At 33.8% G+C, this 24,702-nt stretch overlaps 1 protein-coding gene across 1 annotated transcript in view; it reads right to left on the bottom strand.

The window, feature by feature from the left end:
* Window positions 1-15,575: 15,575 nt before the first annotated feature.
* Window positions 15,576-24,702, bottom strand: part of LOC101894227 (gamma-aminobutyric acid type B receptor subunit 2) — a 58,004-nt gene continuing 48,877 nt past the window's right edge. The window contains exons 9-10 of the mRNA XM_059121119.1: window positions 20,294-20,513; window positions 15,576-16,854 (exon numbers count right to left, since the gene is read on the bottom strand). Of these exons, the coding sequence (XP_058977102.1) occupies window positions 15,801-16,854; window positions 20,294-20,513 (1,274 nt within the window). The 3' untranslated portion in view covers window positions 15,576-15,800. The remainder of the gene's footprint in view (window positions 16,855-20,293; window positions 20,514-24,702) is intronic.

The following is a 24,702-nucleotide window of genomic DNA, read 5'->3' as shown; positions in this document are numbered from 1 at the left end:
CCGATATTCTATTTATAATAATTTTAGACCTATATTTTACAGGGTGAAACTTTATGAAAAAACTACAAGAAACTTCGTTAGACCACTCCAGCATTTAAATGTGAATAAATCTTTTGTGTCTCGTACCATCGCTCGTTACCGTGGTACTGGTAGCGTAGCCCGACGTCAAGGAAGTGGTAAAAAAACAGCAACATCAGCAGAATTTGTTCGAAAAGTAAAGAAGTGACCCGCGTCGCAGTGTCCGAAAAATGGCTCGTGAGCTGAACATATCGCAATATTCCATTCGGCAAATATTGAAAAATGTGCTCGAGGTAAAGCCATTAAAATGCCAAAAAGTACAAGAACTTACACCACAACAGAAAGAAAATAGACCCAAAAGAGCTGAAGAGTTGTTCCTTTGGTTGGAAATTGTGAACTGCCGAATTTGGGTTTCTCCGATGAGAAAACGTTCGTTGCCCAGCAGTTTGTAAACAGACAAAATGATCGTGTTTACTTGTCAAAGAGGTCAGCTGAAAATGTGCACCTATGGTTGGCCACCAGAACTCAAGCGCCGGCCATGGTGATGGTGTGGACCGCGATAGCAGCCGATGGTCGCTCTCCGCTCGTAATAATCGACCGTGGTATCAGAATAAATGCCAAATATTAATGAATGGGCCAAATAAATAAAATTTAAAAAAGAAATGTAAAAATTATGGCGGTTGACTTTGTGGCAGTTTTTTCATCTCACCCTGTATATATTCTTGATCAGCGTAAAATTCTAAGACGATTAAGGTCAAAACGAATTAAGATAGGAAACTAAATTTTTGCACATATCAGTCTTTTGTTTGCAGGCAGATCAAGTTCGAAGTTGGGCTATATTGGTCCACAATATCGTATAACCTCCATCTAACCCCCCAATATTCGGTATTTTGATAATTGTAGCTAAATTTTCCACAGTTTTCAATGCAAATGTCTGAAATTCTAGACAAGGAGTTCTTTATAAGTACTTTACCCTCTGAGAGAGAATTTTTTATATTGGTCTACGGTATCGTAGAACCCCCATATAACATCCCGAAATTCGGTATTTTGACCATGGTAACCAAATTTTCCAACGTAATTGCCTGAAAATTAACTCAAGGAGTTCCTTCTGAGTATTTTACCTCTGGAAGAGAATTGTCTATATAGGTCCACGATATGGTGTATCCCTATATCTACGATATTCGTTATTTTGATGATTGTAGCGACATTATTTACCGTTGTTGTTTCAAATGTCGAACTTGAAATTCGTAATGGGTACTGCAGCCTATAGTAAAAAATTACGCAGGCAGGACCACGTCTTGGTATAGAAAGCATGTAACAATACCTCCCGACATTCGGAATTTTTATGATTTTAGGGTAATGGGTACTAAAACCTATATAGCCCCCATACAACGGCACCTCCCGATAATCGGCATCTTGATGATTTTAGCGACATTATTCAACGGAATTGTTTCAAATTTGGTATTTGAAGTTTATAATGCATACTACAGCCTATGACAGAAAATTTTCTGTGCAGGTCCACGTTATGGTATAGCCCCAATGTATGTAATGGTACCTCCGATTATTCACCGATTTTTTTTTAAGTTTCGCATTTGAATATTGTAATGGCTTATGACATAACTTACCTATGCATGCCCACGTCGTCGTATAGACCCTAATATAAGGGCTACATTCGGTATTTTTAAAGATTTTAACAGAAATTTTTCCTTTTTTTGAAAATTGCCCAAATTTGTTCCAAATGGTGGAGGGTATTCAAAGCGTATATTTTTATACCCTACACCACAAGGTGGTCAGGGTATTATGTCTATGTGCATTTGTTTGTAACAGACAAAAGGAAACGAGATAGACCCATAGTTCCTTTTGATGATCTGCATAGAATCACATTCTAAGTCGATTTATGCATGTCCGCCCGTCCGTCTGTCCATGTACTTTTGTAAACAAAGTACAGTTCGCATTTATTGCCCTATCCAGATGAAATTTTGCACAAATCTATTGTTTGGCCCAAGGACGAACCCTATCGAAATTGGAGATAATCGGTCAAAATTTAGATATAGCTCCCATATATATCTTCGTCCGATTTGCCTTTTATTGTGCACCAAACGTGTAATATCAGCCCGAATAGTATGGAATTATGCACATACAACCAAATTAGGCCTGAAAATATATATGCCAAATTTGATCGAAATCGGTTCAGATATAGCTATAGCTCCCATATATATTGTTCATCCGATTTGTTATTTTTGTCCACCGCCGCCGTAATATGCATTCTGCAACAACAATATTTAGGGAAATATATCAAATACAGCTCAGAAATACATTTGCAAAATTTTATCGAGATCGGTTCAGATTTGGATATAGCTCCCATATATAACTTCGTCCGATTTACCTTTTATTGTGCACCAAACGTCCAATATTCGTTTTGGCACTTACGACCGAATTGAGTCTAGCAGCTAGTATGTCAAATTTTGTGAAGATCGGTTCAGATATAGCTATAGCTCCCACATATACTCTTCATCCCATTTTGTTATATTTGTTACCCACAGCCGTAATATGCACACCCTAACAGCGATATTCAGGGAAATATATAAATACAACTCAGAAATTTGCCAAATTTTATCGAGATCGGTTCCGATTTGGATATAGCTCCCATATATATCTTTATCCGATTTCAAATTAATTGTGCAATACAAGTCCCAATTTAAAAGATACAAATGCTTCGGCATATTTAGTCCTTTGAACTTTAATTTATAATTATAATCGTAGCGTGTATGATTGAATTCTCCAATAAAAACTTAATTGTTATGCGGACCTCTACTAAATTAGCAAAGTGGTGTAGGGTATCATAAGACTTTAAGACTCTCTTTACTGGTTTTAAATTTCGCATTTGAATATTTTAAGGGCTTTTGAAAAAAAAAACTGGACTATGTAGGCCCACGTCGTCGTATAGGCTTTAATATAAGGGCTACATTCGGTATTTTTAAAGATTTTAACAGAATTTTTAACAGTTTTTACTTTTTTTAAAAATTGCCCAAATTCGTTCCAAATGGTGGATGGTGTTCAAAGTTCGGCTCGGCCGAGCTTACAGTTTTTTTGTACTTGTTTCATTTCAATCCGCCTTTATTTGAGGCAAAAATTGGATAATAGCTGTCATCTCCACCAAGTGTTTTTTTTTTAATTCATTTTGCCTTCAATATTTCAAATTGAAATTTTCCTAAATTTAATAAATTTTTATCTTATTTTTTCCTGTATTTTAAATTAAAAATTTCTCCCTTTATAGACCATTTGGGCCATAAAAATCTATTTATTTTTGCTCTAAAAATTTTACATTCCTTGTTACACGACCTTCCCCCAATTTCCCAAACTTCCCAAATTTAATTTCACAAGTTTTGACTGTTGTTATTGTTGTTTCACCAAATCATGCCTATCATTGTAATCTGAGCATAATTTGAGAGATAAAACGTTTAGACTCATTAATTTTCATGGGCCATGGCAAAACAACAACAATCCACATTTAATGACAGCATCGAAACAACGAAAACAAATCAGAAATAAAAGTTAATGATTCATAGTTTATATTTGACATTAATTTTTGGTTTCGGTCGGTAATGGTAATGGACGAAATAAATTAATTGGCGGGGAGATTATTGTGATTTGAGTGTATCATAAATGTTTATTAAATGATGATGATTTTGATGATAATTTATTTTTTTTGTCAAATCTTTACATTTTATTTTGTAACTTCATCTAGCTATAGTAAAAATATAAAGAGGCGCACATTTTGGACAAAGTTAAAGTTGAAAAAGTGGATATTTCAAAAAATAATTTTTAAAATCGGTCGAACCTACAAATGTGGATTATTTAAATAATGTTTTTTTAAAGAAACGGGGAAAAAGAAACGTCGGACGAAAAATTAAATAAGTATATTAAGTTTGTCATTCCGTTTGTAACACCCCGAAATACACATTTTAGACCCCATAAAGTATAAATATTCTTGATCAGGAAAAAATTCTATGTCGATTTAGCGATGTCCGTACGTCTGTCCGTTTGTGGAAATCATTCTAGCTTTCGAACGAATTGAAGTAGATTGATAAAATGTTGCTCAAATGTATGTTATGTCTGCAAGACTTGGTATTGAAAATGGGCCATGTAGGTCCACGTTTTGGTATAGCCCCCATATAACGGTACCTCCCGATATACGGTGTTTTAATGATTTTAGCGACATTTTTCACCGGAATAGTTTCAAATTTGGTATTTGAAGTTCGTAGTGGATGCTACAGCCTAAGACAGAAAATTGTTTGTGCAGGCCCACGTCTTCGTATAGCCCCCATATAACGGCACCTCCCGATATTCGGTATTTTGATTTAATCGACATTATAACTGATTTTTTTTAAGTTTCGCATTTGAATATTGTAATGGCTAATGACAAATGTTAGCTATGCAGTTTTATGTCGTCGTATAGACTCTAATATAATAGGTACATTCGGTATTTTTAATATTTTAACAGAAGTTTTAACGGATTTTATTGTTTTTGAGAATTGCCAAATTCGTTATAAAATGGTGGAGGGTATTCATAGTTCGGCCTGGCCGAACTTACAGCTTGTTTACTTGTTTTTTTTTTTTTTTTTTTTTTCAAGGACTAATTGATTAAAAATCATGAATTTTTTAAATAATATTTTTCCAGTACTTCTGATTTTATTTAAATATTCTTTCAAGGGCTAATTGCTAATAAAAGTGGGGTTAAGGATATTTGTAACTGATTAATAATCTTGGATTTCTTAAAGGATAATTTTTAAAGACTAATTGACAAAAAAATTTAATTTCTTTTAGAATATTTTTTCAAGCTTTAACAGATTATAATTATGGATTTTTTAAGAAGATTTTCTTAGTATTTAGGGCAAATATTCATAATTTTTGAAAGAAAACCTCCTCAAGAATTTTTGAAGAATAATTTTCCAAGCACTGATTTCAAAATGTCGATGCAAAGAAGAGGTTAAAATATCGGCATTTTTAAATTGTACATAGAAAAGTGTCCAAAAGAGAGAGGGCATGTACTACCCCCTTTCACAATTTCTGAAATTTTCGAATTAATATTCCTTGGAATTCGTCGATTTCAGGCGTATAGTGTCTTCGGCAATATTGCAGATAAAAATATGTAGAGGTCCTGTTTGTCCCTTTCTTTGAAATATGGTTACAAACTCTCTTTATACGGGTTGGTATCAAGATAAATTAAGTTATATTTTCATAATCTGTGGGATGCTACAGCCTATGACAGAAGATTGTCTGTGCAGGTCCACGTCTTTGTATAGCCCCCATATAACGGTAACTCCCGTCCATGTCGTAGTATAGACCCTAATATAACAGTTACTTTTGGTATTTTTTAAATTTTAACAGAATTTTTAACGGATTTTATTGTTTTTGCGAATTGCCAAATTCCTTCCAAATGGTGGAAAATTGAAAAAATCAATTTTGTCATAAAATTTCACTTTATTTTCATCGGACTTTTTTTCAAATTTAGCCCGTACTATATAGAAGCTGTAGAAAAAGAAATATTCTACACAAAACCATATATCTAGGTATAATAGTTTTTATGACACATAAATTCAAAATGTATGTACTGCAAGTGAAAATGATGCGGTTTTTACACCATCCACTTTAACATGTATTAAGTTTGTCATTCCGTTTGTAACTCATCGAAGTAATAATTTTAAGTCCGTGCACACTTAGGCATATTCATGATCAGCGTGCATGTTCGTCCGTCTAATGTGATCACGCTATCTTCCGAAGGAATTGAGGTAGAGTGCTGAGACTGAACTTAGATCAAGTTCGAAGAGGGGCTACATCGGCCAACTATTTCGTGTAGTATAAACATATCGAAGATTTTCGCCACATTTTGCAACGGAATTGTCTGAAATTCCTAAACCTCCAAAACCTAATCTGCATATCCTCATATAACGGTGCCACCCTATATTCGGTGTTTTGATTGCTAACTTATTCAACGGAGTTCTCTAAAATTTTGTATTTGAAGTTTCTAAAGGTTCTTTAACTGCCTTACAAAAAATGTTGATATAAATCCTCCTTTATACAACAATACACATAAATTACTCCTCCTTGGAATAAGCTTTGGCGTGATGATGGAGCATTTTTTTGCACTTTTTCCTTTTTGTTACAATTTCACTGTCCAATAGCCATTCTGTCTTGCGGAAAATTCAAAGTGGTGTATATAGTACTTGTTTATAAATCAAAACCCCAAGGAAGTTTCGGACTTAGTTGAGGCTCATACATGGTTTTTATCACATTCAAAGGGAGTCTTATACTTTGAGATATATTTCGCAACATTTAGGATAGAGCTTTGAAATTTGATAGACATCTTCATTGGTCCAATATTTGGTATAGCCTACATGTAAGGATAAATCCGAGTTAAAGTATTTTTAAGTTTTGGCCATCTTTTCCATTTAATTTTTTCATATTTGTATATGACATATTAATATAAATCAACCTTCTGCCACAGCATAGATGCCCCCTTACTTTAGTTATTTTTAAGGTCTTGATCATATTTGCCAATTAAATATTCTTAACATAAATTCTCGTTAAAAGCTTTTATGGTCCTTGGTAAAATATTCTTAAAAATCGGCGTTAAAACATATTCTTCAAAAAATCAACCTTGATATTCTTGTATGTTCTTGGAAAGACCATTCCTTTATAAATTCAATTTGATAGCCGTGGTAGACCTTGGAAAGTTTTTTTTTAAATCCCTTATGACCCTAGGAAGAAATATTCTTTAAAAAATGCATGTTGAAAGACTAGCTTGTCTTTAGAGAAACTATTTTTTATTGAAGGGACCTTCGAGGAATTATTTTTTTGAAAAAATCTACATTGATAACAATTAAGAGTCCTGAAAAAAGTTTTTTTTCAGTTATCCTTTAAAAAATATTCTAAAAAATCAACATTAATTGGGTTGATGCTTCTTGAAAAAAACGGTTCTAAAATAAAAAATCCACGTTGATTGTCTTGATGATCCTTGTAAAAATACTCTTTTAAAACTAGCATTGATAACCTTCGTAGTCCTTGGGAAAAAAAGTTTTTAAAAAATTCTTGATTGTCTTTGGAACCTGAAAAATTTATAGCTAATATATCAGCTATTATTATTAAATTATAGAATGGGGCTACTCTTCACTTACATGAGTCACAGGTAATTTTTATTCGTGCTACTTTGAAAATAGAAAAATTTAACTTCTCCCCACACATTGCAGCCTTTTTTTTTTTTTTTTGAATTGAATAAAACACACTCGGCTCTTTATTATTTTTCACATTTTTTTTATTTCATTTATCTTTAAGGTTTGATTTTTTCATTTTTTTGTCTTATATTTTAGTTGCTTCATTGATTTTTTCGTCAGTTTTATATATAGTTCTTTTCAGTTATGCTTAGTTTAAAAGTTGCTAACACATCTTAAAAGTTAACTTTAGTTTTACACAGAATTTTTAATTTCAATTAGGGTTGTCTTTTGGTTTTTTGTTTTCTCCTTAACATCGCCTAAGTTTTGTGTTTCGTCGTTCATTTGTTTTTGTTTTCTTTTTCATTTCACATTTTTTTCGAAAGAAAAAATATTGAAGAAAAATTGGAAAAAGGTGAAATTAAAAAAGTACACGAATAAAAAACAGAATATCAAACATGAACTAAGTAATTGGAAGAGGAAATAAAGAAAAAAAAAAAGCAAAAGTTGATAATAAACTATGTCAAAGTTTTTGCTTTCGCTTATTTGTGTTTGCCTACTCGAATTTGTAGTGGTGGTTGTGTTTGGTGGTATAGTTAGTGGATCTAGAAGTAGTTTTTGTTGTGGTATTAGTCTTAGATGTAGTTTTATTTCTAGTATATGTTTGTTTTGTGTGGGTTTTCATGATATGGAAGTCAATGAATCCTACGATGGCACCAATATTATACATGTGGAATAGTTTGAACTAGCCTTGAAGAATTATATAAATATATTCTACACTGTTAGACCTTACGAAATTGAAAATACATGGATTATCGACACCACAGATATGAAATTCCGATATAAATATTCTTAATATAAAACTGTTCCCCAATCTTTTAAAAATTTACAGTATTTATGTCCTACAACCTATGACAGAAAATTGTCTATGCTGGTCCAGATCTTCGCACAGCTCCGATATATCGGTACCTCCCTATATACGATATTTTGATGATTTTAGCTACATGATAATTACTATAACGGCTACATTCGGTGTTTTTAAAATTTTAACAGAATTTTTTAAGGATTTTATTTTCAAATTCATTCCAAATGGTGGAGGGTATTCAAAGTTCGGTCCGGCCAAACTTACTGCTTTTTAACTTGTTAATAATTAAAACACTCACGAAAAAAAATAAAAATCATGAATCTTGTGGCTTGATTTCAGAGTGTCCCATTTGAATGGGGTTTTCCATATTTCCAAGGATATGCCGACTTAAGTAAATGGAGGATGTTAGAAAATATTTTCACTGACTTCTTGTTCATATATATATCGTGAATTTGTTAAATGTTTTCAACGATTTTTTATGGAATTTCTTTCAAGAACTTTATAAAACAGGACTAAAAACCTACTACAAAGCGGGTTTGAACGGAACCGAACCACTTTTTCTATAAATAAACCGAACCGGAAAAAACAGCGACTAATTTGATAAATTTTGACAAACAGTTTTTGTGCGAAACTGGATATGTATGTATTTACACCACGGTTGGAGTCGAGTTAGATCGAGTTCGGAGATGGGCAATATCGGTCCACTCCCTCTGGTACCTCCCCCACAAAAGGTCGAAATTTACAAAAATAAGGTTTTTGCACAGAAAGAGAAATAATAATCCGATTTTGCTCCAAATTCGCAAATCCTAATATTTGCGTCAGTCAGTGAAAATGGACATTATCGGTCCACTCCATCAAGTACCTGCCCCACAAATTGTCAAAATTTTGAATAATTACAACTCCCATAAAATGTGATGTAAGAGTCCGATTGTCTTGAAATTCCGTACATCCCAATATTTATATTAACCCAAGGTCTGATATTAAGATGTAATATTCGGTTCACTCCTTCTGGTACCTCCCCCACAAATGGTCAAAATTTTCAAAAAAAAATCTTGCCCAGAAAGAGAAAGGATAATCCGGTTTTTTCCAACTTTGCAAATCCTAATATTTGTATCAGTGCTAGGTCTGGTGTTAAGATGGGATATATCGGTCCACTCCTGGTACCTCCCCCACAAAAGGGCGAAATTTTGAATATCTATTAAGCTCATAAAACGCGAAATTAACAAAGGATTCCATTTAGACTTGATACATCGGAATATTTCTACCAACATAGGATCTGTTTAAAAAAAAAAGGTAGAGATCGGTCCATTCCTCCTGGTTCCTGGAAGTATTTTAACTCGAGTGTAAGGTAGAAGAAGCCTAAGTTCAGGTTTGAAGGTATAATTCTGAAATCGGTTATCTATAGGGGGAGATGAAAAAACTGCAACTACACCGCAACAGAAAAAAAAAATAGACCCAAAAGAGCTAAAGAGTTGCATCGCTTGGCCAAAAGTGGTGAACTGCCGAAATTGGTTATCTCCGATGAGAAAACATTCGTTGTCCAGCAGTTTGTAAACAAATAAAATAATAGTGTTTACTTTCCAAAGAGGTCAATTGTCCACCTTCGGTTGGCTACCAGAACTCAAGCGCCGGCTATGGTGATGGTGTGGGCAGCCATAACAGCCGATGGTCGCTCTCCGCTTGTATTAATCGACCGTGACATGAGAATAAATGCCGAATATTATCGCCAAAAAAAAATATTCTAGAGGGTGTATTAAAGCCTTGGGCACTCAAACATTTTGTCCGCATACCTTGGACATTCCAACATGACCAGAATGGTTACAAAATGAGGTTCCTCGCTTTATTTCCAGCACACAATGGCCAGCAAAACATACGGATACCAATCCATTGGACTATTGTGTCTGGAATATTTTGGAAAGCAAGGTTGGCACTAAAAAACACCAAAGTGTCGATCACCTTAAGCAAGCGCTTCGCCGGGAATGGGCCAAAATTCCGCAGAGCACCATTCGGGCAGCGTGTGATGGTTTTATGGGGCATCCATTTTATTTGAAGGTCATAATTCGTGCCAATGGTGTCCAATTCGAACAAATCTAAAGTTATTCTAAAATTTGATGCTATTTCCGACAATTTTTGCTTTTATTCAATAAAATTTAAAAAAAATGTAAAAATTATGGCGTTTGACTTTGTTGCAGTTTTTTTTTTATCTCACCACGTTTATAACAAAATAGAAAAAAATATTCACTTTTTATGGTCATATTTTTACGCGATTTTCTTAGATTTTATCATATTCTAGAAAGAGACCATTCCAAATTGATGAGAATTGTGAAAATCAGTCCAGCGGTTCTTAACTTATAAGCAGAATAACTAAGATCGATTTCTTTAACAAATATATTGTACCTATTTTATTTTATATTCGATATTTTTGATATCAGCATCAATATAATAGCCAGAAGTGACCTCTTCGTGTGTTTCTGATTTCGCCGGGATTAAAAATATTTGCTGTCAATTGAACATTTTCATATTTTCTTACATAAAAATTAGGGTCTATTTTACCCGCTAAACATTGTTCGATGACCATCCAAATTGGTTGACTTCTGCCGAGCCCTAACCTCTAACTTCATGCTAAATTTCACGTCGTTGTGTTTATAATTGTGGCCTGTAGGGCAACTGCAAAATCAGGATTTTTTTTTTATCAATTTCAACCCCTAAATATTATCTCCAAAAACAATAGGCTTCTATTCTGACCCCACCTCCGATTTCAATTTCGTGAGAATCGGGCCATAATTGCGACCTGTAGTTTGATTACAAGTTAACATGGACAGACGGAGATACGAAGATCCACATATAGTTTCCTATGTTCGGGACCAATATTTCGAGGTGTTGGCCCAATCAAACTTATAATACCGCCAACACGTAGTGTTGTAGAACAATGGGGAAATACGAAGATTTTGATGACGATGAACATATATGTCATTAAATAACAATGTATTTAATGGTTGAGTCTATTGTGTGCCCGATTACCAATCAGAAGATCGCCAGTTCAAAACCAAAATTAAGCGTGGAGGTAAAGTAAACCATAAATGCAAAAATCGTGTTTTAAAAAAACCACTTATTTTTTTGCTGTAATCACCACCAATGAAATACTCATGCGAAAATAAGGGGTAAGGATGCTATTTAGTAAGTCATTACTGGTGCCAAAATGTACATATTAAACTCATTGTTTTGTAATCAGAATTTTTGCTGGCGGTGGTATCCGTCTGCTATGTTTGTGAATCATAATTTGGGCCGTAAGAAAAGACCGATATACATAATATTTGTATTTCATTGATAAAAATAGATATTGAGTCCAAAATGGTTATTTAGAAAAACCGAACATTCGCCTCTCAAAATATATACACTATTACGTAATAGTCCTTTTATTTGTGTATTTCAATTTAATCATTTGTGCAATCCCAAAAATAAAATTAACCTTTTAATTGATTTCTATGGTAGTTGAGGCGGTATACATCACTGCTACTCTTTTACCGATTTTCAATCTTCACCCCTAAATCCAAATTTTTATATTTTTCTATCCCAAAATAGGGGATCCTTTTAAAATTTAAAACTGATTTGTTGCCATGAAGTTCAAGTATAACATAAGCAGAATACCGCTGTTCTCAATATACACACTAATTTTTCTTTTTTTTGTGTACATGAACTAAATTTTGAAAAGGATATTCCTTGTGGGAATTCTTTCCAGTATGTGTATAAGTACGTAATACACTCCTTCGAACTGCTGCCATTGAAATGGTGTTGAGTATATACCACCACTATCTTACTTACTTTGTGTATTGTGTATATGATATCAAATAATATCTGTGGGTGAGATGTGGATATTATTTGCTGATTTGACACCAATATCGTTTTCAAATAAAAACATTAAAACATTGTTTGACAGTTTTATGGGAGCAAAAAAGTTTTTTTTTTCCCTCTCACTGTTTATTGCAAAGTTATTTTAGTACTATCTTTGGGGATGGAATGAATGTGATGGGGAAATGAAAAAAATGAAAAATGGGACAAATTAGAAAAGAAAGTTAAATGAGGGGAGGAGAGCTGAAAATGATTCACTTCAAATTAAAGAGAATTGATTTTGTTTTCTTTAAATATTTAAAAAGTTTATTTTTGGCTATTCAATTTTCTATTATTATTTTGGTTATTGAAAAAGGTACATGAATGACATCTCCTTGACACATTTAAAACTTAAAATTATTTTCTGTTTTTTTTTTTAATATATTTTTATTTTCCTAAATTAGAATTGTTTTTTTTTTTTTTTTGTATTTTTTTTTACATTCACAAATTGTTTTGGTATTGCTTATAACACTTGATTTTGTCTTTTTTTATAATTGCTCTTTGGTTTTCTTGTTAGAGGAGGTGGGGGTGGTTGAAGAAAAAGTTCATGTTTTCAGTTTGGCATTTCTTATTACATTTTTTTCATTTTTGGTTTTGGAATGCTATTACGAATAGGAGTTTCACTACTTGTATGATTGACTTTTATCGCTTCTTAGATTTCTTTGATTGCTTAAGAATCTAATTTTACTACTTACAGCTAATTAAAATTATTTTTTTTTCAATTTAATGGCTACTTACTAGGTAAATGAAATGTTTTGGCTTATAGTCTATAAAAAATGTTAGCTTAGAGCCTTAATATAAAAGTTGTATTGGTCAGTTGTGTTTTCTATCTTTGGTTTTTTTTTTGTTTTCTTCTCATTACTAATAGTAAATAAAATTTTATAAAACATTAACTAGGTATGAAATGAAATCTTAAGTTATACAGTTCTAGTTGGTACCCATATAAAGTTTCTTCCATATAACCTCGACCACTAAGTGGTAGGGGGTGTTAGATTAAAAAAATGATTAAATAAAAAAATTGTAAAACGGTAGGCATTGAAGGAATTACTTAAGCGAGTCTACACTACATTCAGAAGGAGGAGAATTTACGGGTGAACAAAAACTACATTCAACCGTTACATTTATTTCCAGAAATTTATATTTTTATATGGAAATTTTGATTTTATTTTTTTAATTTTCCTAATGCAGCGGGTGGGAATACGGGAAGTGCGGGGATACTGGAAATGCAATATATATTAACATTTTGTACTGTTTAAGCCCAGGAATATTCCTATGACAATTTTGGAATATATTTCTAAACCAGCAATTTTTTTAAAAAAAATGGTAGATTCAATTTAACAAAGATTGAAATAAAATACCATTTTTCTGACGTGGGAGAGAAAATCAGTTATTAAAATCATGGTCCGAATTTGATGTAGGTCATAGTAATGTTATGTCAGAAAAAATCCTCTTATATGCTCAGGCTTTATAATCCTCCGGCATTGTCATTTATACATTAAATAAAATTTTTAACTAAAGTTCCTACATATTTACATTTTTGAGAATTTATATTTTTCACTCCATGTGGAAAGTCTTCCTCTTTTCAAATGATGTCATAGAACCTAAGCAAATAAGAAATGTTTAAAAAGATTTCATAAAACCTTTCTAGTTTTGAATGTGTTGACATTGGATATAATACAATATAACAGCGAGTCTGGTAATTTCCAAAATTTTTCGAATTGTTCTTTCAACCTAAACTTATATTTTTTGCTACCTAAATAATTTTTTTTTTTTTTTTTAATATATAGTTTGGCCTCTGAGTAGAAATGATTTGTGGGCATAATTTCTCCAAGAGAAGATCGAAAGTTAATTTCAAAGACAATCTTTTGGGAAGTTAATATATTATATTCCCAAGAAATTGGCAGCTAATGTTTGAAATGGAAAATCGAGTAATTTTTTTATGAAAAATACTTCCAGTTCTTTATTAACGTGTTGTCAAGAGAACCTGTGTTTTATAAAAATAATTGTCGTCTACAATTCTAGTTTATATTTCCGTGGGAAAATTCTGTAAACAGACTTTCAATATTTTAAATAATAATAATAATAGTACGAGGGGATAAAGAACAAATCTAAGGGGAAGGACTTCGAAACATCTATGGAAAGTCTTTAGGTTGCCATTAGAAGAATTCATGGCTTCTGAGAGGAGACTTCTAGTCTCCTATAAGAAGACCTCAAGTCTTTTATAAGAAGACCTCAAGTCTTCTATGAGAAGACCTCATGTCTTCTATGACATGACTTCAAGTATTCTATGAAAAGACTTCGAGTCCTTTATGAGAAGATTACAAGTCTTCAATTAAAGGACCCCAAGTCCTCCATTTGAAAAAAAAATTCTTTGATAAAACTTCAAGTTGTCTTTTAGAAGAGCTCAAGCCTTCTGTAAAATGAACTCAAGTCTTCTATGAGAACTTTAAGTTTTTTTCAAGTCTTCTATCAGGAGACTTCATGTCTTCTATGAGAAGATTTCAAGACTTCTATGAGGATAAATCAAGTATTCTATGAGAGTCTTCTTGTGATAAATTCTAGCCTTTTATAATAGAAGACTTTGAGAATATAAAAAATCTTCTATTTGAGGACTATTCTTGGGAGGACTCTATGTCGTCTATGAAAATAAAAAACCATACCTTCTATAAAAAGACTTGAAGTCTTTTTTTAGAAAGTCTTCTATGAGAAATCTTTAAGTCTTTTATGGGAGTACACCAAGTCATCGAGCTTTCATTCGAAAACTTTACATTTTGAAATAAAAGACTTCAAATTTTTCAAGAGAAAGCTTAAATTCTTCTGGGAAAAAAACTCGAAGCCTTCAAAAAGAAGACTTCAAGTGTTCTTTTTGAAAATGTCCAGTCATGCGTAAGAAGGCTCAGCTTTGTTACGGGAAAGCCTCAAGTTTTGTATGAGAAGACAACAAATCATCTACTACAGGGTGAGATGAAAAAAACTTCAACCAATTTCAGATTGCTGTCATTTTTAAGCCACTCGACAGCTGTTAAAATTATTCCAGTGAAAGCTCTTTATATTGTTTACAAGTGTACGAAAGCAAAAGCAAGCGCTTCGTTGGAAATGGGCCAAAATAACGCAGAGCAACATTCGGGCAGAGTGTGGCGGTTTCATTGGCCGCTTGAAGGCCATAATTCGTGCCAAAGATGACCAATTCGAACAAATCTAAACTTATTCTAAAATTTGATGCTATTTCCGACATTTTTTGCTTTCATTCAATAAAATTAAAGAAAAAGTAAAAATTATGGCGTTTGACTTTGTTGCAGTTTTTTTATCTCACCCTGTAAGTACTTTGTGTCCCTTACAATAAGATATATATTCATTCTATCAATATTTTTTATTTCTTTGAAAGTCAGTTCTTAATTTAGGTTACACAAAATCGCCTGATGTTTCTATGATTTTTTCTTGAAGTCGAAAAGAGATCATTCGAAAAGAATATTGATCAGAAAAATGTCGTTGAGTTCAAATCAATTTTGAAAATCTCCATTTAAGGCTCCCAGAATCCTTTAAGAGGTTGAAGAACGGAGAAAAATTAAATCCTCTTTTTTTTAAACCATCTAACTTGTATCTACAAGGTGGGATGTGTTGCTATCAAAATAAGGCGAGAAAGCAAGTGTGCACTATAAAAACCTAAGGTGAAAGTACTGAAAAAATGGAATATATACCCTCAGGATACACACATTATTTTCAAAAAGAATATCTAAAAACATACAGAGAATTACACCAAAATATATATAGTATATAGTCTACCCTCCATTCAACAACAATTACCTCGAATATCAAACTCAATCATCATCACTGACATGGGTAATTTCCACCGTTATTATATCCTCCTTATCCTTTTGATTAATTTCAACCGTTATACAGTCCTGTTTCCAGACATCATCTCTGGAATCAGTCAACGATGCAAAGCGGGTGCTAGAGGGGACTTCCATAGATTTCCAATTGCCAACAATGGAGGCACGTTTTAAATTCATGCGTCCTCCAGGTTTCGGTCTCTGACTGTCTCCCGTTTCTTCGAGTGCCCCCAAACTACTTGTTATGGGTAGAACACGATGGGGAAAACGTGGCGAGCCCTTGACACGCTCCCTCAATGTGGGCTGCAGTTGGGCTATGGAAGGCCTTCGATTGGCGGGCAATTGAAAGTTAACTTTAGTTTCAGGTTCCAAAATATACTTATTTTCTACTTCGATAATGGGTACAGAGAACAGTTGTTGGGTGGTGGTGATGGCGACAGATGACGATGATTGTGGCGCATGAGAAATATCTACAGTTTCAGCTGATATGCTGGGTATGGGTAAAAATGTGGGATCGGCAAAGGTTACATCCAAATGGGTACCACTTTTTGCTATCGATTTTCGTTTGAGGGGCTTGAGATTTTCACCCGCCGTATGGACTAAATCTATGTCCGATTTTTTACGTTCCGCATAGATGGCATTACACGATGCGGTCTGCGATGATGGTATGAGTCTTGAGAAGAGACCCACATGGGTCATTAGGGCCGCCTTAATACCTTTCTGATCTGCCAAACTGGCGATTGAGCCCTTGTTACTCGACTGAGTTCGGGTGAATATGCCTCGTATACGATTTATGATACCCGTTTTCGTTTCGGTGGCATGCTGATGGGCCAATCGTAAATTGAGCAGATCCTGTGCCGGTAGACACGACCCAGCTATGGTACGATCCTCGAGGTGGGGTTGTGAGGCAAATGTCACCGATTTACGCATCGGTATTTGCATGTACTCAGCTGATGGCCAACTGGCTCGCGGTATAACAGGCGGCAGTACGGAGAGTAATAGGTTTGGTAAAATACCTGATATGCTGGGTGTACGCGATTTGCCGCCATGACTCGGTGGCGGCAGGTGGGATGATGTGTCGCTGGTTATCGTCACCTCGGGCTGTAAAAAAAGAGGGAGAAGGGGAAGTAAAATTTGAGTAAATAGGAATTTGAAATATCAAATCAAAAATGTGGTACTAAAAGGTACTAAATATTGTCTCGTAGTACTCGAAATACTAAATTGCATTAATGTGTAATGGTAAAATATGTCGCAAATGGTGGAAAATTGGGCTAGGAGGGTACCGAATTGTACCAGAGGGTACTAAATTCTCTACTATAACTACTAATGCTCCAATGTAGTAAGTTGGCCTACAGTATGAAATACTAAAGCTATTAAAAAGGTGCTAAAGGTTCTAAGCCTTGCAATTGTTTTAAGCGGAACGATAGTGCGGGATTATTTCGAAAATTCGACCTTCTTCTAAAAAATGTATGTATTTGGGATATAGACCTTTCATGGGAATATAAATAAGAATTGGATTTGATGGATGGAGTGAATGTTGATTTCTCTAAAAGAGTAAAGTCGATTGACTGACTGACTTAACGATTCATCAATGTCCAGACGAAACATCTGGAGCTAGAATCTTGAAATTTTTCGTGAGGGTCCGAAGGGGTCAGATAAGGGTTTTTGGAAATTCGTATTAGAATGGTCCGAAAACTATTAAAAGGAACTAAATATGGTATCTGAGGAAGCAGTAGAGCTAGAAATCGTAAATTTGATGGAGTGTATGATAGATGTATAAAAGGGTTTTTGGAAATTCGCACTCTAAGTATACGAAATGTACTCAAAATGTACTACATTCCCTACTATTTCGTAGTAGAGTCGATTTCGGGTAGAGTCGATGTAAGGAGGTAGATTTGGAATTGTTTTCTCATGTATACGAAAAGTACTTAACTGTACTAAATTTAGTTCAATTTGAGTTTGGAGAAAACGACAGAGATGGAATCCTGAAATTTGAACTTAACATTACTGGCGGAGTGTATTGTTGGGATATGGAGGAAGTTTTCGAAATGTTTACTTATGTGCACGAAAAGTACTAAATGGTACGAAATTGGATACAATTTCGATTTGGGTGAACCGAAAGAGCTGGAAATCTTAAATATAGAAATTATCATTGCATTCTAGGCTGAGGAAGGTAGGTAGTTTTGGAAATTCGTACTTATATGTACTAAATTTGGTACAATTTAAAATTTGGGTGAACCGGTAGAGTTGAAATCCTGAAATTGGGAAATAAGATTTCTATTGTACTGTATGATGAAGGTATCTATGAAAAATTGTACTTAAGCGCACTAAACGGTACAAAATTTTGTACAATTTGGATTTGGGTGAACCAGAGCAGCTGGTATCCTGAAAATTATAAAAACGATTACTGTCAGGGTTTCGTTTTTTGAAATTTATTTATACATGTATAAATTGGATTTAGGTGATCCGATAGAGCTGGAATCCTTAAATTTGGAATTAAGATTACTGTTGGAGTGTAGGATTGGTTTATGTGGGAAGTTTTGGAAATTCGTACTTATCTGTACTATATGGTACTAAATTTTGCACAACTTGTACTTAGGTGAAACGAAAGGGATTTGGATTCGGGGTTAATATAGGAGTGTAGGATTGTGGTATGGAAAATCGCACTTATGTGTACTAAATAGTACTTAATTTGGAACAATTAGGATTTGGGGGAAATTTCGGAGCTGAGATTCTGCAATTTGATATAATCAGGTCTCTTTTGCTGCTTGAGTTTAAGATTGTTTTGAAAATGCGTACCTAACATTTTTTCCTTTTCCAGAAAAAATAGTAAAGGAAAGATATAAAACAGTATAAGAACACTTCTCATCATTAAGTTCACAATGGAAGGCGTCGAGTGCGTTCTTTTTGGCACCGACACCATTGGATTCTTAATCTTATATCCTCAGCTAAAGAGAGCATATATCATATGATACGGCCAAAACGTGCCTCATCGAAATAACGGTTTTAAACCTAAGGTCTTTTCGGGCCAAATCCGTTTCAGGACATTTGGAGTCGATCTAGCGATATCCGTCCCTCCGTCTGTCTGTCTGTCTGGATGGCTGGCTGGCTGGTGTGCACGATAACTCTCGAACGGAGTATCCGATTTGATCCAAATTTGGTACATCGTAATATTTTTGTCAAACTTAGATAGAGTTCGGAGATGTGCAATATCGGATAATTCCTTCTGGTACCTCGCCCACAAAATGTCAATATGTTCAAAGAAAATAATTTACTGCACAGAAAGATAAACGATAATCAGATGTTGCTCCAACTTTGCATATCCTAATATTTGCATCAATGGCAGGTCAGGTGCGAACATAAACAATATCGGCCCACTCCATCAAGTTATAAAAAATTTATAAATTTTGATGTGAGGGTCCGATTGCCTTCAAATTTCACACATCCCAATATTTTTATCAACCCAAGGTCTGGAATAAAGAAGGAATACACCGGACCGGTCCTTCTGGTACCTCCCCCACAAAAGGTCGAAATTTTAAAAAAATATATATTTTCTGCACAGAAAGAGAAAGTATAATCCGATTCTGATTTTTGCGAAAATGGACAATATCGGTCCACTCCATTAAGTACCTCCCCACAAACGGTCAAAATTTTGAATAATTACACCTCTTATAAAATTTGATGTAAGAGTCCGATTGTCGTCACACATTCCAATATTTTTATTAACACAAGGTCTGGTACCAATATGGAATACATCGGTCCACTCCTCCTGGTTACTCCCCCGCAAAAGGTCGAAATTAAAAAAAAAAACAAAAAATATTTTCTGCACAGAAAGAGTAGCAATAATCCGATTTTGCTCCAACTTCGCAAATCCTGATTTTGTGTCAGTTCTAGGTCAGGTGCAAAAATGGATAATGTCGGTCCACTCCGTCAAGTGTCTCCCCCACAAAGCCTAACAATTTTGAATACTTATAACCTTTATAAAATGTGATGTAACAGTAGGTTTGTCTTCAAATTTCACACATCCCAATATTTTTATCAACCCAAGTTCTGGTGTCAAGATGGAATATCTCGGTACAGTCCTTCTGGTAACTCTCCCACAAAAGGTCAAAATTTTGAATACAAAATGAACAATATTAGCCCATTACTTCAGAACCCACTGCATAGAAGGTCAACAATTTGAACAATCATGACACAAGTCAAAATATATTTTAATACTCGAACATTAGCTGAGAGAATACATCTGTCGGCTAAACCGAGAGATACTTTGAACTTGTTTCATTTTTATAAGGACATATTAAGGTTTGCTTTAATTCTTTTTATCTGCATCTAAAACTCACGACAATCATTATTTGGCAAACAGGTGAAAAGGTTGTTTATTAACATTACCTTGTAATAGGTTATTTGGGCCAGGTGTATTTTGTCAAAATATATAACCTTTTTTTTAGAAAAAGTATTTCCTTACCTTCAGTGCAGCAAATATAGAGGCCGATGATGAAGTGGTCGTTGAAGCCGTCCCCGATTCCAACATTCTCTCCAGCTTACGGATTTCAGCATCCAAACTTGCGATTTCTTTTTTGTACACACGATTCTGCACCTCCACACGATACTGCAACTCACGGCGATCATCCAGAACAAAACGACGTGTATTGCATTCCATTTTTAAGCCCATACTTGAGATTACCGGATCAACAACATCATCTGCTTGTGTGGGATCAACAACAACAAGAATAAATGGAAATAAAAAAAATAATAAAGAAAGAATGAAGAAAAGGAGAAGCTCAGTTAGGTATTACATTAATTCTTTCTTTCTTTCTTTCTTTCTTTATTAAAAATAGTTAATATTTACAATTCATCTTAGTTTCTATAAATCATTGCACAGATGTGGCAAGGCCTTATATCTAAAGCATTATATAATAAAACATTTAAATAATTCATTTACATAGTAATAAATCATAAAGTGTCTGGAGGAAAACTATAAGCAAAAACCTTCTATACAAAAATAATATCTACACAAATAAATGTAATTTTAGTTATCTAGGTAAATACCTAAAATCAGAGGATTTTCAGAAAATAAGCAATTGGCTTTGAATCTACTAATATGTTGCTCAATGCAACATAGAACCGTATTTACACTACTTATAGAGTAAAGCCAATCCGTCGGGAAATCCCAAGGTAGTTTTAATGCCATCTTAAGAATTTTATTCTGTGCAATTTGCAATCGTTTAATATGTGACTTTACACAATGTCCCCATATTGGGCAACCATAGAGGATGATGGATTGAAAAATTACCTTAAAGATTAAGATTTTATTATCATTACTTAGCAATGAATTCCTATTAATTAATGGATAGAGAATTTGTTTGTACATATTAACCCTATTTAAAACATGATCTATATGATATTTAAAAGTTAGTTTTTTATCGAGCCAAATGCCAAGGTATTTTACATTGTCTAACCATGTTATATTGTCGTTTCCTAAAACAAGGTTATTGTTGGGTACGAAACAAGATTTTCTTCTTTTTGTGAAAAATATTGACTGTGTTTTGGTATAATTCAATTTAATTCTCCATTTTAAGTAATAGTCACATAATATATCAATTGAATGTTGCACATTGCTTAATATATTATGACTTAGTAGACCGGTATAATAGATTCCAATATCATCGGCATATAAAGCGAATTTACATGGACTAAGAGACGGCATATCTGAACAATATAAATTGTATAGTATTGGTCCCAAAACGGATCCCTGCGGTACTCCAGCATGAATAGGCATTAAGTCTGAAAAGAATTGTTAACTGAAACACAAAAATGTCGACCGCTTAGGAATTGTTCAATAATTTTTATGAGGTAAGATGGAAAATGAAAAATCATAAGTTTATAGACTAAGCCTCGATGCCATACTGTATCGAACGCTTTCTCTATGTCGAATAAAACTAAAGCTGTAGACAGCCCACCATTTAAGCCAATACGAATGTCATTGCATAAACGTTTCACTTGATGTATTGTAGAGTGCCCGTCTCTGAAACCAAATTGTTCATTAGGGAGAATTTTATTTTCATGGACAAATTCTGAAATCTTTTTTTAATAATCTTCTCCAATATTTTTCCAAGCGTGCTTAGTAGGCTAATAGGTCTATAATTTTCAGGTTTATTATTAGGTTTACCTGGTTTAGCAATTGGGATGACTTTTGCAGTTTTCCAAGTAATTGGAAAATATTGAAATCTAAGGCATGCGTTAAATATATTACTTAGATATGCTAATGCGTTCCCGGTTAAATGTTTTAGCATTTCATTATTGACTTCGTCCAAACCACAAGCTTTTCTTTTTTGAAGGTTACGTATAATGTATTCAACTTCACTAGTTGTAATAAATTCGGAACTAGGAGTAACAATATCCATATTTCCTAACATTTCAACAGTTTCATTTACATTCTCAATGTGTTGTGGTATACCAATATTGTCAGATATTGTGTGATTTTCACTAAACGTCTTAGCAAAAGCATTGGCTTTGTCAATATCTGTTATTAAGACTTGGTCTCCAGAAATTAAACTATGACAACAACGAGACTTCTTCCTTAACATTTTGGATACATTCCAAAACGGCTTCGAACCTTTATCCAAATGTTGCAACATTTTATTCCATTCTAAATTTCTATATTTGTGTATTTCATTACGGATAATCAAACTATACTTAGTCATTGCATTGTGATCAACAATTTGGCGATACCGAATCCAGTCTCTGCGAAACTTATTTTTTATTTTTATAAGGTTAAGAATATAATTAGGAAGTTTACAGTACTTGGTTTTGAGAGAAAAAAGAGGAACAGATCGTCTAACTGCCTCTAACAATGTGCTTGTGAAGAAGTCAACGTGATCATCGATGTCTGCAGGTATATCAAACTGTAAGTTAGTGTGTTGAAACTTCAAATTAACAAACTGCTTATATGCACTCCAATCGGCAGAAGAAAAATTGAACTTGTAAGTGCAAGACCGGGAGGGATTACCAGAAAGTTTAAATTGAACGGGAAGGTGATCGGATGAGAGATCATTAATGACGTGAGGATTTGTTAAAAGAAGAGGAATGTTAGTTAGAATTAAATCTAGAGTTGATGGATTACACGTTGAGGAAGCAGGGATATAGGTTGGACAATTCGGAAATAAAATGGTAAAAGGGTAAAGTGGATTTAAATCATTAAGAATATTACCCCAGGTATTTGAACGAAGGCAATTCCAATTACGGTGTCTAGAATTCAAATCGCCACAGAAAATATAATTACCGTCGGTGTTTAAGATTTTACGTAAATCGGATTTAAATAAGCTGCGGAGTGTACTACTATTCACACCTCCAGGAAAGTATATGCTATACAACTTAATCGATTGAGAATCATTTAGCTTTAATTCTATTCCTGTGTTTTCAATTATTTGGGTTGGTATACTTTGGACAATTTTATACTCAATATTATTTTTAATGATTATGGCCACACCTCCGCCAGTTTGCCCAACTCTGTCTTTTCTAACATATTTGTAGTTGGGAATATTGAAACCGTCACTCTCATTCAACCAAGTCTCTGATAAACAACAAATATCAACATGGTTAGAAACTATAAAATGTGTTAATTCAACGATTTTGTTTCGGATACTTCTAGAGTTTCAAAATATTATATTTAAGTTAGAATAATTCATTTATGACTATTATTGTAAACAAATTTAAAGGCTAGTTCAGCTACTACATTAAATTGTTGTTCTCTGGTAGTGCAGGAACCAAGTTTGGAGATCATTTCAGATGTCAATTGCAAAAATTCTTGCTCAGAGAATAGAGTACTGCCAGCCGCAACGGGAAATTGATTATGTGAAGAGGCATCACTGTTGTTGACATGTTTCCAGTTGTTTACAACAACAGGTTTATTAGCAGACTTGCATAGTGGCGGAAAGTTCTCATTGTTAGTGTTGAACTCAATGCTCTTTCTCTTACTGTGGTGAGTTTTTAAAGTTAGTTTCTGTTTCATTTCTAGGTACATAATTCTGTTTGGGCATGAAGCATCAGTGGACTTATGATTTTTACCGCAATTGGCACACTTGATTTTATTTGGTGTTTGACACTCAGAAGTGAGGTGATTTCCAGCACAGTTCGAACATAGAATGGCAACATGACAACCTTTCTCTCCATGTCCATGCATTTGACATTTTCGACATTGAACCGTTTTGTTTTTAATACGCCTTTGGTAGTCCCATGTAATAATAATTTTGAAAAGAGATCGAATATTTTTTCTCAATTCATGTAGTTTCACACTGCCTCTTTCAAGGTGGACAATGTAAAGAGTATCAACATATTTTTCATAAGTACGTTTCACTTCTTTAACGTCAATGCACTTTAGTCCGAGAGAGATTAACTCATTTTTAACTTCTGTGCTTGTTTTATTATCTAGTCTGTGAATGACAACTTTAAATGGTTTGTTGTTTTTGTGATCATGTGTGAAGTATTGATAGTTTTTTTCCTGCAAAACCGCAATCACTTTGTTATATGTTGTTATTGTATTACACAAAATTTTTAAACCAATTGATATTTTTTAACTAAGAAATCATCAATCTTTCTATCATTAAGCAAGTTGATAATAATATCACTGTTTTTAGTTAAAACTTTAATGGGTGAAATTTTATTATTTTGGCCGCTTTGGGGCTGTTCACTGTCCATGTCAGTTATTGAATTGTCATCATCATTGTCTAAGAGTTGTAAGGGAGTCCACCGGTTTCGTCTGGTCCCAGTTTTAGGAATTTTACATGAAGACATGCCGACTTCATCATCCAAGCAATGGGACAGATTTCGTTTTGGAATTTTTTTATTAACGAGTAAGCAACTTCTAGAGAGCGATAGTTAGTTTGCACGT

The sequence above is a fragment of the Musca domestica genome, unplaced genomic scaffold (assembly GCF_030504385.1).
Source record: "Musca domestica strain aabys unplaced genomic scaffold, Musca_domestica.polishedcontigs.V.1.1 19, whole genome shotgun sequence".
NCBI classification, from domain to species: domain Eukaryota; kingdom Metazoa; phylum Arthropoda; class Insecta; order Diptera; family Muscidae; genus Musca; species Musca domestica.
Note: the sequence above shows the minus strand (reverse complement) of the source record. Positions and strands in the feature narration are given on the sequence as shown.